General features: G+C 49.0%; 1 protein-coding gene across 1 annotated transcript in view; it reads right to left on the bottom strand.

Annotated features, from left to right (window-relative positions):
* Nucleotides 1–335: 335 nt before the first annotated feature.
* Nucleotides 336–15374, bottom strand: part of Itgb3 (integrin subunit beta 3) — a 55453-nt gene continuing 40414 nt past the window's right edge. The window contains exons 11-15 of the mRNA XM_057776482.1: nucleotides 9232–9454; nucleotides 7899–7999; nucleotides 5812–5931; nucleotides 2180–2346; nucleotides 336–516 (exon numbers count right to left, since the gene is read on the bottom strand). Coding sequence (XP_057632465.1) covers nucleotides 451–516; nucleotides 2180–2346; nucleotides 5812–5931; nucleotides 7899–7999; nucleotides 9232–9454 — 677 coding nt within the window. The 3' untranslated portion in view covers nucleotides 336–450. The remainder of the gene's footprint in view (nucleotides 517–2179; nucleotides 2347–5811; nucleotides 5932–7898; nucleotides 8000–9231; nucleotides 9455–15374) is intronic.

The following is a 15374-nucleotide window of genomic DNA, read 5'->3' as shown; positions in this document are numbered from 1 at the left end:
TTGACAGGACCAAGAACCAGAAACTTACAGACTCAGAACAGAGCCAAGGCTTGGCATTGCTTCCTCTGGAACGAAACACCGCAGCCCTGCCCTTCTCTTCTGGGAGAAGGACCTGACATGGCAAGGGGGCTTCTCAGGTATTGAAGGGCACCGCTCAGCCTCCAGTTCCCCTCAAGCCAAGCAGGGAGAATCCCTTCAGGGGGGATTCTGAGGACAAAGGCTGTGGAGCTCTGCCTTTGGGGACACATGACAAGTCTTAAATTTCCCCACCCCCAACACACACATATCTATACACACACAGAGATACACCCCCACACTGTGACATCTTCCAGTCCCTCCCGATCCATGCCCCAAATCCCACCCACAAATACTGTCCCCTGTAAACATGACGGCAGAGACTCCCACAACCCTGGCCCAGTCTGACAATGGTCTAAGGATGACCTCTTCTCGTTAGGTGCCCCGGTAGGTGATATTGGTGAAGGTGGAGGTGGCCTCTTTAAACAGGGGGTTGTTTGCCTGCAAAGAGAACACAAGAGAAGCTCACGGTCAGTTCCTTGCACTTCCTCACTCTCAGCCGTTGAACTTCATCTGAGATTTTAGCCCAAGACATCCTTCTCTAGAGCACACTGTCAGGAGCAGCCGGTGTCACATTTACACTTTTGCTCCGAGGACGGGACTGGACAGGAAATAAGGAGAGGAGAGATGGTGAGCTGCAAGCCTGCTGCTGCTTCTTAGGGCCTCTAATCCAGCCTGTAGCTCTTGGTGGTGGGTGCCCATTAGCTCTCGGCAGTCCCCAAACAATGCGCCATTTAACCCAGTCTCTCCTATCTCTTCTCTCCCTAGCCTGTGTTCTCCTCCATCGAGGCAGTGCCAGGTGATGTGAGCCAGAAAGGAAGATGTAGGGGTCAGAACACAGAGCTTTGCTGGAATAATTTTTAGCTTATTTGATCTCATCTCTTGAATCATTGGCTACCCACTAACCTGTTGTGTACTCAGGAAAACAGAAGGCCTTCACTGGCTTTCCAAAATTACTTCCCAACAAAAAGTGATGAATCCCCACTCACACACACCCAATAGTAGTTCAAGAAACTTAGAACACTCTTGGATCCCTTGGTAGCACAAAATGTTCTACATAGCCATAAAAACATAGAGCCATCTCTGTCTGCTTCTTGGGTCCAGTGGATACAAAGTCTAGGGTCACCATGAATAAAGTTTCAGCCTCACTCTGGACACTCTAGAGTCAAACAGTCACTTGGCAGGCCCAGGAAAAATAAAATGAGCAAAAGGAGAACAGACTAAAATTAAATACACAGATGGTTCTGAAATAACGCCCATTTGATAGGCTGGCAAGCTGTTAGAGCAGGGGTAAAGCGCTGGCTGTGCACCGTGCTGAGCCTGAATTTGAGCCTCAGATCCCACAAGGAAAAGAGAACTGACTCCTGCAAGCTGTGCCCTGACCGCAACACAAATGCCATGGCGCACGCGCACACATACAAACATTCTTTTTAAGTCTCATTTGGTTAAATCAGGATAAACTGCATTCTGGGCTCCCCAGAAAAGCCCTATTCGGAAGGAGAGAGTGAAGTAAACAGATGTCCTGTCGCTACATCTAGGAGGTTGACCCCCAAAAGGGATTCCTGTAGTCACCTAATTCCTTCTGTGTCAGGAGAGCCCCTTCAATTCTCTGCCCTCAGCTTCCTTAACTATAGAATGGAATGGTAATACTGTCCATCAAAGGGGCTTTTACAGAGACAAAGCAAAGGAAGGTGTCCAAAGCATTTAGAACACTTCTTGGTGTGCAGCCCTCAGTGAATGTTAGCTATTCTGTCGCTTTCTGTTCACGTTTAAACTTGGGACTCCCTCACAGTGATACAGTGTGCTCTATATTCATGATGTAGGTTTGTCCTGTCTCCCTCCGCTGGAGGGTAAGCATCTCCTTTCATCACAGCTGCCTACGTGTGCAGACAGTGATCATGACATGTGGTCACTGTATATAGTAGAGGACTCCATGAAGTATAAAGACAAAAGGACAGTCAAACTGTCTCCCGAGGTCTAGAACAGAGGACAGCCAGGGAATGGCTGTCAGGGCCGACTCCGACCACTGTGAGCATCTGCTGCCTCCACCTCACTTCTTGAACCAAAGACTTAAGAAAACACGAAGCCCAGCACAGCCTCTTACTGTGTCCCATTTTGCCCTGGATCGTTCTTCCTCGAATTTAGCAAATTCCTTCCGGTCGTGGATGGTGATGAGTAGCTTCCAGATGAGCAGCGTGGCAAGACCGATGAGCAGAATGGCTCCCATCACTGAGAGCAGGACCACCAGGATGTCAGGACCCTTGGGGCACTCTGGGAGGTAGAGGCAGAGAGCAGGAGTCACCAGACATAGCTAGGAATGAGGTCTTAATATATGAACAAAGGACCAGAAATAGGACAATCAGAACACTAATTTCATCACTATCTAAAAGGGGACAATCTTCAGGACAGCAACAGTCTGCCCTGAGTGGTCTAGATCGGGGTTCTCAGGCTGAATCGTAGCCATTCAGTGTAGGGTCACCCAAGCGTACACTCTAGAACTTAGAGGAGAGATGGCTCAGAAGCTAAAAGCACTTGTTGCTATTTCAGATTAATATTCTATTCCAGATTAAGTTCCCAGCACCCACATGGTGGCCGAGAATCACCTGGCATTCTCTTCTGACTGCCACTGGTACCCAGGCATACATACGGTACGTCTACATAGAAGCAGACTACTCACTCAGACACATAAATCTCAAAAACAGTTTTTTTTAAAAAAAAAATTGATTTGGGGGTGACTAATCATGGTGTTTCCATAAAGCTTTGGCCTCTATCCAAAGCACGACAAACACACACACACGCACACACACACACACCTGCCAATACTAGAACTTATCCCTACTGAGCAGCCACCGGCTAGAGGCCAGAGCAGCTAGCCCTTCCTTTTATATTCAGAACATTTGTTTTCTACTTACCAAAGTCCTCATCTCCTTCCGCTTTCTTCCCTAAACACAGGCAAAGTGTGACTTGTCCTTGGATCTGTGCCATTGGGCACTCTGGAGCCAGGAATGCCTGGGTTTGAATGCTGGCTTTAATGCTTACTTTGCTTATCTGACCTTCAACAAATTTACTTTTCTGGGTGTCTGTTTCCTGTTTCTCCATCTTTCAAATGGAACAACTATTCACACTCATTCAAGAGCTTGTGATGAGCAGTGACTAAACTAAATAGATTTAAAGAGCTCAGACTAGTGCCCGGCCCAAAATGAACTCCTCCATAAACACTAGCTGCCATTGTCCCTGGTGACGCTCGCATACCGAGTCTTCCCTTGTCCCTGGTGACGCTTTCATACCAAGCCTGGTTGCTTACTGCCCCATTGGCAATTGTGTCTCTTTCCTTGGTCCAGATATTTACATCCCTGAGAGCTATAAATTCGGTGGCCTTCTCAGCGTCCTTAGAGACCAGGATACCTGCCAGCCAGGACAATATTTAGTCATCTTAACCGTATTGGAAGCTGACTTCTTTGTTCAACCCAAAAGTCAACAACCAAAGCAGACAAGCTATGTCACTCCTTCATGGGTCAGCTGATTGTATCTTGTAGAGCTCAGCTTCCCATAAGCCTCAGGTGTCCAACAAGTGATCTCATACTGGCAACTTCCAGTGTTATGAAACCAGGTGTTTGTATATATGGGTGTTGATGAGTCTGAGAAGGAAGTCATGCCCACTTTCCACTCTGTCTCCCACCTTCTTCTCTAAACAGACACCCTAGCTCACCACACACTGCACAAAAACAACCGCCAACACAAACCACTCTGGCCATTTCCCTACCCAGCAAATTACAACCTATCCGTAATTAAGGGGCTCCTGGAGAGAGCTGAGGTTCCAGGGTCCAAATTACCAGGGGCAAAGGGTCCCAGTTCTTCTGGGAAAAGCAACCGTGAATTCTTTGAAAGCTTGGGCTAGGGCTGACCCTCAAACCTCAAAGTGAAATTTTACATGGTGGTCTGGGAAACACAGGTAGAAACCTAAAGAAAAACAGTCTGTCCCCACTAGGGGTGGAAGGCAGGAGACAATAAGGACCAAGTGCCTCTGGAGGCCCCTCACAAGCACAGCAGGGGACCCACAGTGGTCCACACACAGCCTCGGAAGGGTTGGCAGATTTAGTAAACAAAAGTATAGGAAGTCCAGGTCAATCTGACTTCCGATAAATAAGTTACTATTTTAGTGTGTGTGTACTAAATATTGCATGGAACACACCGTGTTTTTTCTGGCAGACCTATTAGAGAGTGAAAAGGATCCAGTTCGGAGGCCTGGTCCATGTGACTCAATCCATTTGGAGATATTCTTTACTGCCCCGCAGTGACTCAGCCCTTCAAAGAAAACATCTGCAAGACCATGGAATGGTGAAGGCAGCCAGAAGAATATCTTTCCACACTCAGGACCCCAGCTGCCCATGCTGCTTCAAGCTGGAACATCTGGAAACAGCAGGAACGAGAAGAATATCTTTCCATACTGAGGACCCCAGCTGCCCATGCTGCTCCAAGCTGGAACATCTGGAAACAGCAGGAATGAGAATAATATCTTTCCACACTCAGAACCCCAGCTGCCCATGCTGCTCCAAGCTGGAACATCTGGAAATAGCGGGGAGTTGGGTCAAATTGGAGGCAGAGGCAGAACCATAGAAACGTTGGCCCCTGGTTGAGAGTGTGACTTTGAAATACAGCATTTGCATGAGGGCCTCAGTTCTACTTCCAGCACCACAAAGTCCATGAGCACTGTAGGTCACTAGACCTGGAATCCCACTTCCCACTGTGAAGAAATGGATGTACTATCAGAGAATGTACCAAGTGATCCTCCAGGGTTGTGACCATCCCAGATGATTGTCACCTTTGCTCCCCTTAACTAGAGTAGATGCCAGTCTCTAAATCCCAAGCCAGACGACTTGGGGGAAGTTATTCAACAGGAGTACCAACAAAGATGGCGTGACAAAAAGACAAATTGATAGTAGAGCCCAAAGCAAAGACCTAATTCCCTCTGTAACACAGAAGGATGCAGGTACGACTAGGGTAAGGATGGCAAGAATCTATGTGGTGAGCAGGAAGCTGTGATCACCCGTAATATGTACGCTTCATCCCACACTATGACAGTCCTGAACTGTAAGGTCCTAGAACTTAAGTTCCGAACTCCTTGACATCAAAACCTGGGGAAAAAAACCCAGGTTGTATATTGCTCTTAGAGATATCCATATTCACCTCCTTTCTCTCCTTATTTTTCTGTCTCCTCAATTAACAAGTCACCTTATTTTTTTTTTAAGATTTACTTTTAGTCAGGCAGTGGTGGTGCAAACCTTTAATCCCAGCACTCGTGAGGCAGAAGCAGGCAGATCTCTGAGTACAAGGCCAGCCTGGTCTACAGAACAAGTTCCAGGATGGCCAGAACAACACAGAGAAATCCTGCCTCCAAATTGGAAAAACAATATTTTTCATTTATAACTGTATGTATGTGTTTGTGTCTGTGTCAGAGTATGTGTGTGAGAGCCGTTGCCTGCAGAGGCCAGGAGAAGGGTGTACAATCTTGAGCTGGAGTTACAGGTGGTTGTGAACCAAGCTCAGGTCCTCCGTGTGAGCATCAAGTGCTCTCAAACCACATGAGCCATCTCTCCAGGCCCAGTGAGTCCCTTTCTTACTAATTCTTTATGACATAACCCCTCACCTCTTTGGCCTGTTTTGGAAAATCCTGCCTAACAAGGTAGTCTCCTCCCCAAGGCCAGGGCCAGGGCCAGGGCCTCAGGGCTCACTTACCCGGCTCTTTGACCACATACAGGATGGCTCTTCCACTGGTGTCTTCATAGTACTGGAATCTGACGACACAGTCGTTCTCATTCTTGTAGGTACAGTTCACGGCGTTTTTGCCAGTATCGGCTGACAGACAGAAAGGAACAAACACATGGAGAATGAGAAACAAGTCACGTCCCAGAGAAGAGCTTTTCCCAAACCCAGGTCATAGGACATCTGGAAAGTACATGACAGGAAACTCCCTGACACTGGGCAAGATGCCCAGGATGGAGATCACGCCTGGCAATTGGCACTGACTGGCCCGTGGTGATGAATTTGGTTTCTCGCGGACCCTTTTTGGCTCTTATTCCTTCCTCTGAATGGGGCATGTGATAACAGTCTATAAAGTCAGTCCATTCTGATCCAGAGCCTGTCCCTAGCACCTAGCATCTGTGATCTGCCCTCATCATCTTCATCTATGAAAGGAAACCGGTGCCCCCATCTTACGTGAGCATTAGGTAGCATCGAATAGTTGCACACACAGTAGGCATCCCCTCCCCTCCAGCTTCCTCTGCTTTCCCACTGCTTCTCAGTCTGCAAGCCCTCTAGTTCCCTCATTCCTGTTCCAATCTGCTGTGCCTCTCATAGCCATCCCCCATCCCTGACTCCCATCAGGCTTTGTAGGCTTCATCCTTCTCATTCTGGAACCTGCCAGTCCCTGCTAGACGCTGTGGATTCCTCTCCACTAATGGACTTTGCCATAGACTGATGATGGCTGCAGATGGGTGAAACCAACAAGGACAGCATCAGAGAACTATCGCTTAGCTATTAGACAACCCGAGACAGGAAAGAGGGAGTAGATACCGACGGTACGTTAGCGACTGTCTATTTCGTGTCATTTAACTCTCCCCGTAAGGTGGGAGCCACCGCTTTACTTTCGCAGATGAAGAAAAAGAGACTCAGTGAGTCAGATAAATACCCTTTCCCCCGATCTAATCACAGAAAGTCTAGTGTGGAAAATTCCACTTCCTCAACCCCTAAACGCCCACCTCACTGTAGCCCCTTTCTGCTATCAGAGACCTGGTTCTCTTATAGCCCCCACACCGGAAGCTGTCTTCCAGTGGCTCCCACATGAAGAGGTACTTCCTGTCTCTGCATGGGCAATTGCTGTCTGTGCAGAGATTGTCAATTCCTGGGCACTACCTGGTCCCCCCAAACTCAGATAACATAAGAGATATATTGGAAGCAGCGAAGATCATCTTTAAAGACAGCACGGAGTTCAGGACAGAATAACTGTAAGAAAGGATTTTGTTCCCCCTTTTTATACTTCTATCTTATTTCAGGGTGGTGGGGGCTCCAGAAAGTCAAGCGAGCATTAGGAGAGCAGTTATGATTATGTATCTACAATGCTGAAGGTTTCTCTCCAAACCAACAAGCTGTAAGCAAAAGCCTGGGAATTATTTAATACTGTTAGTAGATTTTGGGTTTTATTATACATATATATATATGTATGTATGTATGTATTTATTTTGCCTGCATATGTATGTTTGTGCACCATGTCTGTGTGTCCATGGAGACTAGAACGGGGCATTGGATCCTCTGGAACTAGAGTTTCAGGTGGCTCTGAGCTACCATGTGGGTGCTGGGAACTGAGCCCAGGTCTTCTGCAAGCTGCTCTAAACACTCCCAGAATTACAGGTGTGTGCCACCGGCCCAGTGTTACTTACTCACCTTCTAAGCCAGGGGTGGCAGTCACAGGCCTACACCTTGGTTTCTTCGTCTATAAAATCTAGTGTATCACCCTCCTCTCCTTTAAGGGTAAGGGTAAGAATCATCTGACTTGTACTTCCTTTACAAGTGAGGCACAGGCTCTTGCTGAGACTGGGACCGCAGGAAGCAGAAGGTGTGAGCTGCTGAACACATTTACAAGGATGAGGGAGACTCTCGGGAAGCCAGCCTTCACCACGTGCCTACCGCACATCAGGCCTGCACGGCATTCCTTGCTGTGGGAACTACTCTCCCACTTCAAAGATGGAAGCCGGCAGGTTCTGAGGTGGAGATGGAACTATACACAGCCGGGATGTGTGAGACCCCGTAAGACCTGCTGGACTCACTCAGTTCTGTCACAGGCTCAATGTCATCGCGGCAGTACCGGCTGCAGGTGTTTTCTTCATGGAGGGTTCCCCGGTTGAACTTCTTACACTCCACACACTCCCTGGAGGAGAGAGGACACAGTAACTAAAGCAAAGGAGAACAGCCCTAAGTACACCACATCCCTGAAAAGTACCATGGAGCTCAGTAATGAAGCCCTCCTCACCCGCAGACAGGACCTGGCCAACCCACCCTGGATCTGAGGCAGAGCCTCGCTATAGAGCCTAATCTGGTCTTGAACTGATCCTCTTGCCTCAGCTCCTGACTGCTGGGATTATAGGATCAAATAGGCTTCATGGAGCTTCAAGGGCTATGGTGGTGATGGTGGTGGTGGTGGTGATGGTGTGCTGATGATGGTGATGGTGATGCTGATGGTGGTGGTGATGCTGATGGTGGTGGTGATGCTGATGGTGGTGGTGATGGTGGTGGTGGTGGCAATGGTGGTGCTGATGATGGTGATGGTGATGCTGATGGTGGTGGTGATGCTGATGGTGGTGGTGATGGTGGTGGTGGTGGCAATGGTGGTGGTGGTGGTGGTGGTGGTGGTGATGCTGATGGTGGTGCTGATGGTGGTGGTGGTGGTGCTGATGGTGGTGGTGGTGATTTCTCATCACTTCTGGGAGGTTTAAGGTCAGAACTAGTCATGTGATTTATGAGTTCACTGAAAACTTAGAGTTCTGTTCAAACACAGTTAAGAATTTCAAGGCAGTGAAAACAAAGTGTTTAGCCCAGCATGAGGCTCTTTCTTCTAAGCACTGGGCCTACCACAGCCAAAGTGTTTAACTGTGAACCCGACAATGGCAGAACCACAAACTTGGGCTTCCTCTAACTTCCAAACAGGGCAAGTCTGTAGTGGCAAAATGCCCATTTCACCTGACACCCACCATAACGCCAGCCCCTGCACCTTCCGTAGGGATCAGAACATTGCATTGGAATGTTGAGAGAATGTCCTGTTTGCTTCCCCTCCCAATGCAGAGGGCTTTGTGATGCCACTCTGGGAGAGGGCTTGCTGCAATTGCTACCACTCTGGTCCCTGCACAGCTGGTACCACCTCCAGCCTTCCCAAAGAAAGGCATCATGGAAAAAAGGAAAGTAGTCATTTGGCCAGAGCAAACCATTCTCTAAGCCAGATCCTTGGGAGCTGGGTGCTCTGGGGGGGGTGAGGGGGGCTCTTAGTTTCCCCCAGCCTCCCTGCCTCATCCTTCTCCCAGCCTCCCTGCCCCTCTCCCTTCTCCCAGCCTCCCTGCCCCTCTCCCTTCTCCCAGCCTCCCTGCTCTCTCCAGACTGTTCACTCACTTCTTAAATGAGCAGGCATCTGGGCAAGTGGGACACTTCTCACAGGTATCCCCATAGGAACCTGGCTGGACACAGACACAGCTGCCACATTCGCAGTTGCCACGGCCACTGCACAGCAGCCCGTTGCTGGACATGCAGGTGTCGGTGCGGGTTGTGCAGTTGCAGTAGAAGCCAGTCCAGTCGGAGTCACACACGCAGTCCCCGCAGTTGCACTGACCATGGCCTACAAACAGAGCGCAGGACAGCAGACCAGCTGGTGAGAAGCCGGTCCCATGACAACAGGCTACTGTTACCCGGTTCCTCCAGCCAGTCTAACAGTGATCCTGCAGGTAAGTGGAGGGACCGGCTCATTGCCAGCAAAGCTCCACCCAGCAGACACAGACAACAATGTAGGCACCCCAAGGAAGAAGACCTGGAAAGAAGAGGAATATTCAGATCTGTGCCTACCAGACTTCCTGTCTTTTTTCTTGCCCTGTTCTGAATCCTCCTTCCTTCTCTGCCAGCATCAGTCTGAGAACTAAAGCCAGCTCTTTAACCCCAAGGGCTGATCCGGCAAGAATCCATAGCCTGTGCTCACACAGAGCTTCCGGGAACTTCACCAGATGGTACTGAAGTTGGAGATGGTGAAAAGCTCCTCCAGGCCCTCCACACATCTCCTCTGACCTGACAATGCTGCCTCTCCGATGCTACTTGAAAGGCCAACCATAATTATCATTGTCTTCTTCTCCCTGTTAAGTCAGACGCCAACACACACAAGCTCGGATTTGAACAAGCTAGCCCTTCCCGCCAGCAAAATAATGGACCGACCAACAAGCTCCAGTACTGTGTTTCTCAGAGCAGCTGACTGTCATCTTGCAAGGTGAGAAGCAAGGCTCTGAAGGAGAACACATGAGATGGGAAAGTGTTCTGTAGTGAGCATGGAGGGATGGAGAAACCCTTCACAGCCTTGTGTGCATGCTGGGAAGGCACACACAGCATTCCTGGGTATGCAGGGAGAAGGATAGGGTCCCCAAGGCCAGACAGAGGCATTGGGAGCCTACAGTCAGCCAGCAGAGCCAAGGAAGCAGAGAACAAATAAAACCTACTTTATAGCCTGCTGAGGGCCAGGACTGCTAAATAAATCCCATGAGTACCATAGAGAGAAGGCAGCAGAAAACGAGAAAAGCTGAATGAAAAGAGATTTTCAAAGGTAAACAGCCAGAAACTGGTCAACGGTGACCATACATAGCCCAGGGGCCTCCACCAAACTGCTGACCGATTGTCTCTGCCTCTCCACACCAAAGCTACAAAAACATTCGCCATAATTAATTTCTGAAGTTGCAGGCGTGGTTCATGAGCATCCAACCTCACCAGTACATCCTGTCTTTCTCTCACAACCATTCCTCCATATGCCTGTGTTTCCATCTAGTGGATGATGCTATTTTGAGAGATTCTGGAGACCTGACAGGTGGGCCTCACTAGAAGAAATAGGTCACTGGGTCCTTGTAGGGCATAACTGATATATCCCTGACCAATTCCTGGCTTGCTCTCTCTGCTTCCAGGTTGGCCATGAAGTGAGCAGCAGAGGAGATAGCTGTTACACTGTCCTGCCTAAAGCATTTGGGACCAAACAAACATAGACTGAACCCACTGAAATCATTAGCCAAAATAACTCTTTCCTCCTTCATTTCTTTTGGGTATTTTATAACAGCAATGTAAACAATTACTACATCCTGTTGCCCTAGGTCAGCAGTTCTCAACCCATGGGTTGCAACCCCTTAGAGGTTGTGTATTCGATATCCTGCATATCAAATATTTATGATATGATTCACAGAAAAATTACAGTTATGAAGTAGCAATGAAATAATTTTATAGTTGGGAGTCACCACAACACGAGGAACTGTATTAAAGGGCCACAGCACTAGGAAGATTGGAAAGTACTACCCTGTGTAGCCGAGAGCACAGCAGATCAGCTTTGGAAGCCATCTAGAGAATTGTATTTCTTCCCAAAACCAAGGAACTGGATATTCCCAGTGGAAGCTGTGCCACCAGCACTCACAGTGATGACAGTAATGTCCGTGGGCATTTGCTGAGCATTCGATATGTGCTGAGCACATGGCATGTCCTGTTATCCTGTTGTCGAGTTGCCCTATTCATTCTTACAGTCCCATCGTGTCAGAAAGGTCAGGGAACTTGCTTCAGGCCACAGCTGATACACAGCAGAGTCAGGGCTCAGCCTTGAGTGACCACACATCAGTCGACACCCTGGACTCTCCCCTTCTTCTGCACTGTTTCTATGGTCTCCTGTTTCCGTTCATATTGTTCTTTCTACCTTTAACTCTGTGTCTTTTCAAATCCCTCTCAGCAGTAAAGAGCAATGCCTGCTCTTGCAAAGATCCTGAGTTCAAGTCCAGCAACCATATGGTGGCTCACAACCATCTGTAATGAGATCCGGTGCCCTCTTGAGGAAGAGACCTGGTCAGTCATCCTCATCAACTTAGAGCACGAAACCCAATATGGACAAGTTCAACAGAACCGCCATATACGGGCTGCCCATGCATGCTTCATCATTGCCAGGGCATACATTTCATTTTTTTCTTCATTCATCCTTAAGGCCCAATTCAAGTGTCTTCCTCCCATTGACTTTTTCTGACCTCTTCAAATTGAGTCAAGTGTCTTCTCATGTTCTCCCAGCACACTGTGGCTGCTTCTATGTTGTGGTAGTGTGGATGTATCTGGCCCCCACAAACTTAGGGAACGGCACTATTAGGAGGTGTGGCCTTGCTGGAGGAGGCTGGATGATACACACCCTTAATCCAGACCTTGAGACTGGAGGGCACACCTTTAATCTGGGCCACACTTTCTGTTGGAAGTGTGTCACTGTGGAGAGGGCTTTGAGGTCTTTTTCTCAAGCTTCACTCAGTGGGACAGCCGTTGACTTCCTGTTGCCTGCGAGATGCAGCACTCTCAACTCCAGCACTGTGGAGGCCAAAAATGCAGGCCCATTTCCACCTTGTCTGACGTCAGAGAGTTTGGAGATTTGACAAGCATAGTAGCACGTCCTAATTTAGGAGGCGAATGCTTGATTCTTTTGAAATTAAAATAGCTCAGTGCCATTCTGCTGGGTGGTCAGGATATGCGAATGTATTTCTGCTCCTTCTGTTATAACTATGAGGTCACCTGGGGAAGGCGTGTCTCCAAGCATATGTGACCTAGAGCACTTTCCCTACCTAGACAACAGAACGCTAATGATTTGATGTCTCAGAGTGATAAAGCCATTGACGGTGTGTCCTGTTAATAAAGAGGAGTTTAAAAGTTGGAAGTTAGCATTACCAAAAGTGACCCATTCTCTAGAGCTCTGCATCAGGAAGAACTGGACAGATAATAAAAAGATAACTGTTAATCAGAGGAAAGGCGAGGAACAAATAATGGTCTGGAAACCACATCAGTATCTCCAAGAAGGTGGGGAGGGTTGTCATTGGGCCCGCTGTCTTTTGGGCACTATGGGTCCCTCTGCTAATGGCTCTGGCAATGTCCTCCCATAAACACATCACCATTCAAGATGAAAACATGTAACTAGACTCAGCTACATCACTTGCTTGAAAGAAATATTTTTAGAACAGGTGGACCAGTTGTGGTGAGCCTGTAGGATATGCTAAAGAAACGAGGTCAAGGCCAGACAAGGCTATACACTGGGGTTGGAGCAGTAGATGCTCTTCCGAGACTGGAGTTGGAGTCCCAGCACCCACAGAGTAGCTACCAAGTGTCTCTAACTCCAATCCTAGGGGCATGCAATGCCCTCCTCTGGCCGCCACAGGCATTGCATGCACATGTACAGACGTACATGCAGGCAGAGCACCCACATATATTTTTAAAAGATGGGACTAGAGAAATGGCTCAGCGGTTAGGAGCACTGGCTGCTGTCCCAGAAAACACGGGTTCAATTCCCAGCCCCAACATGGCAGCTCACAACTGTCTCTATAACTCCAGTTCCAAGTGATTCGACACCGTTACACAGACACACATGCGGGCAAAACACCAATGCCCATGAAATAAAAATAAATCATTTTTAAAAAATAAAAAAATCTGGGTGGTAGTGACACATGCCTTTGATCCCAGCACTCAGAGGCAGAGGCAGGTGGATCTCTGTGAGTTCCAGGCACACCTGGTCTACAGAGCGAGTTCTAGGACAGCCAAAACTACACAAAGAAACCATGTCTTAAAATACCTAAATAAATAAATGTTTTAAATTAAGAACAAAAGATGGGGCCAGAAGCAGGCTGCCCAGGGATATCTAGAGACTTCGGGGGTGGGTGCTGGAGGAAAGCTTGGAACCAGAAATACTCTGTTTTAGGCTGGGTTTTCTAGAGGCATGGTTATGGCTAGGCTCTTCTTTACTGGGGAGAAGGACGGGAGGGAGGAAGGAAGCAGTCAAACGCCAGCTAGGCTTGGGAAATGGTAAAGTGCTTGCCACAGAAGCAAGAGGAACTGAGCTCTATGCCCAGCACCCATGTAAAAAGCCGGTGTGCAGAGACGTACTTATAAACCCAGGACAGGAAGGCGGAGACAGGAAGAGGCCTGGAGCCCGCTCACACTCCAGGTCCCAGCGGGAGACCCCATCTCAATAAGCAAGGTAGACAATTCTTGAGGAATGACACTCAGGGTGATCATGTGACTTCCACACATGCACGTGTGCATGCACATGCTTGCACGCACGCACACGCACACACACAGCAGCTATGTGGTCTAGAATAGAAACTCCCTTCAGCCTCAATCCGTAGAGAGTCTGGAATTATGAATGGCACCACAGAGCTAGGACCACTTTGAGGAAAAGGAAGTGCCCCTGTAGAACCTTTCTTCACCAGTCCTTGGTCAACTTCTGAAGGCAAGGCTACTCCTATCAGCACCAAAGAAAGACAGCTTTGAACTGTAATCAGTCAGCCCTCCAGACAGCAGCTGGGGGTGGGTATGCCAGACAGCAGAATGGACCCCATGGTGCCCACTATGCCGTGGTTTTAGCCACGATGCCTGGACGGGGAAAGAAGGATGCCACAGAGGCCTGGCAGCTCTCACAAGAGGCCTCTGCCTCCGCAGAACCCTCGTTCCACAGTGTTCCCTTTGTGAAGCAAAACAAAGTGAGCTTTGACAGGATGACCTGCTGGGCCAGTGATGTTGAGAATGGAAGTGGGTAGCCGGAGCCAGCAGGCTGACCCCGAGACCTGGCAGAGGCCGCCCTTAAAGGAAACCACAGTGTAGTAATGTCACACTGTTGGCACCTCTCCAGCCAAAGTGGGCCCTAGGCCGGGTTCACAGGAAAGCCAAAGCAGGGAGTAAGAAATGGGAGAGGAAGGTGGGGGAGGAGGGTTCCAACCAGAGGGTGTGTGATTTCTCTCCCTGCCAAGCCAGACTTCCAGACCAATTCAAGACTCCACTCCTTTCCTGTATGAACCAGCTTTCCTTTGAGCTCCGTCAGACATCACCACCTCCTTGAACCTGCCCAGGACTCCCGTATCCATGAGTCTCTCTGGGGACTCTCCAGGTTCTAGCAGGCTGAGACTGCTAATGTGTAGGAAACGTCCTTCTGTTATTAAACAGGAAAGTTGTCTGTTGACACCTGGTCCTCACATGTGGCTAGAGCACAGGGCCAAGCCCACGGAGGAAGCCTATCTTTGTGTAATGGGGAGGAGGGCGCCTGTCCTATCTCCCTGCTGTCTGTGGTAGGGGTTAGAGACTCAGGCAACCTCAAACACCAAGCCTGAAGTAGGGAGGAGTCAGTCGGGGCCACCTGCTGTGCTCAGAGCTTCACAGGCTAGAAAAAGAGCAAGCACTCCTGTCCTATGGCCCCACAAGGCAGGCACCGGAGAAGAGGACACTGACGGGCTGGAACCGCGCATAACCCCTTGTTCTCTCATGGGAACCAAATACCAGCACGATGCCGAGTACTCCATGGGCACATGCCTCTGGGAATGTGATAACAGTGCCACAAGAGGAAGATGTGAGGCTAGGTGGGCACCAGACACCCTGGCAAGAGCAGTAAGATGGGTGCTGCCGCCAAATGAGTCCCCTTAAAGGATTAGAGTGGAGCACACAGAACCAGAAATCTATACCTCAGGGAGTGAGAATTGCTGAGGCTCTGGGGTTGGGAGCCAAAACCAACACACACT

Source organism: Chionomys nivalis, chromosome 7, assembly GCF_950005125.1.
Source record: "Chionomys nivalis chromosome 7, mChiNiv1.1, whole genome shotgun sequence".
Lineage (NCBI taxonomy): Eukaryota > Metazoa > Chordata > Mammalia > Rodentia > Cricetidae > Chionomys > Chionomys nivalis.
This window is presented reverse-complemented; position numbering and strand designations above follow the sequence as displayed.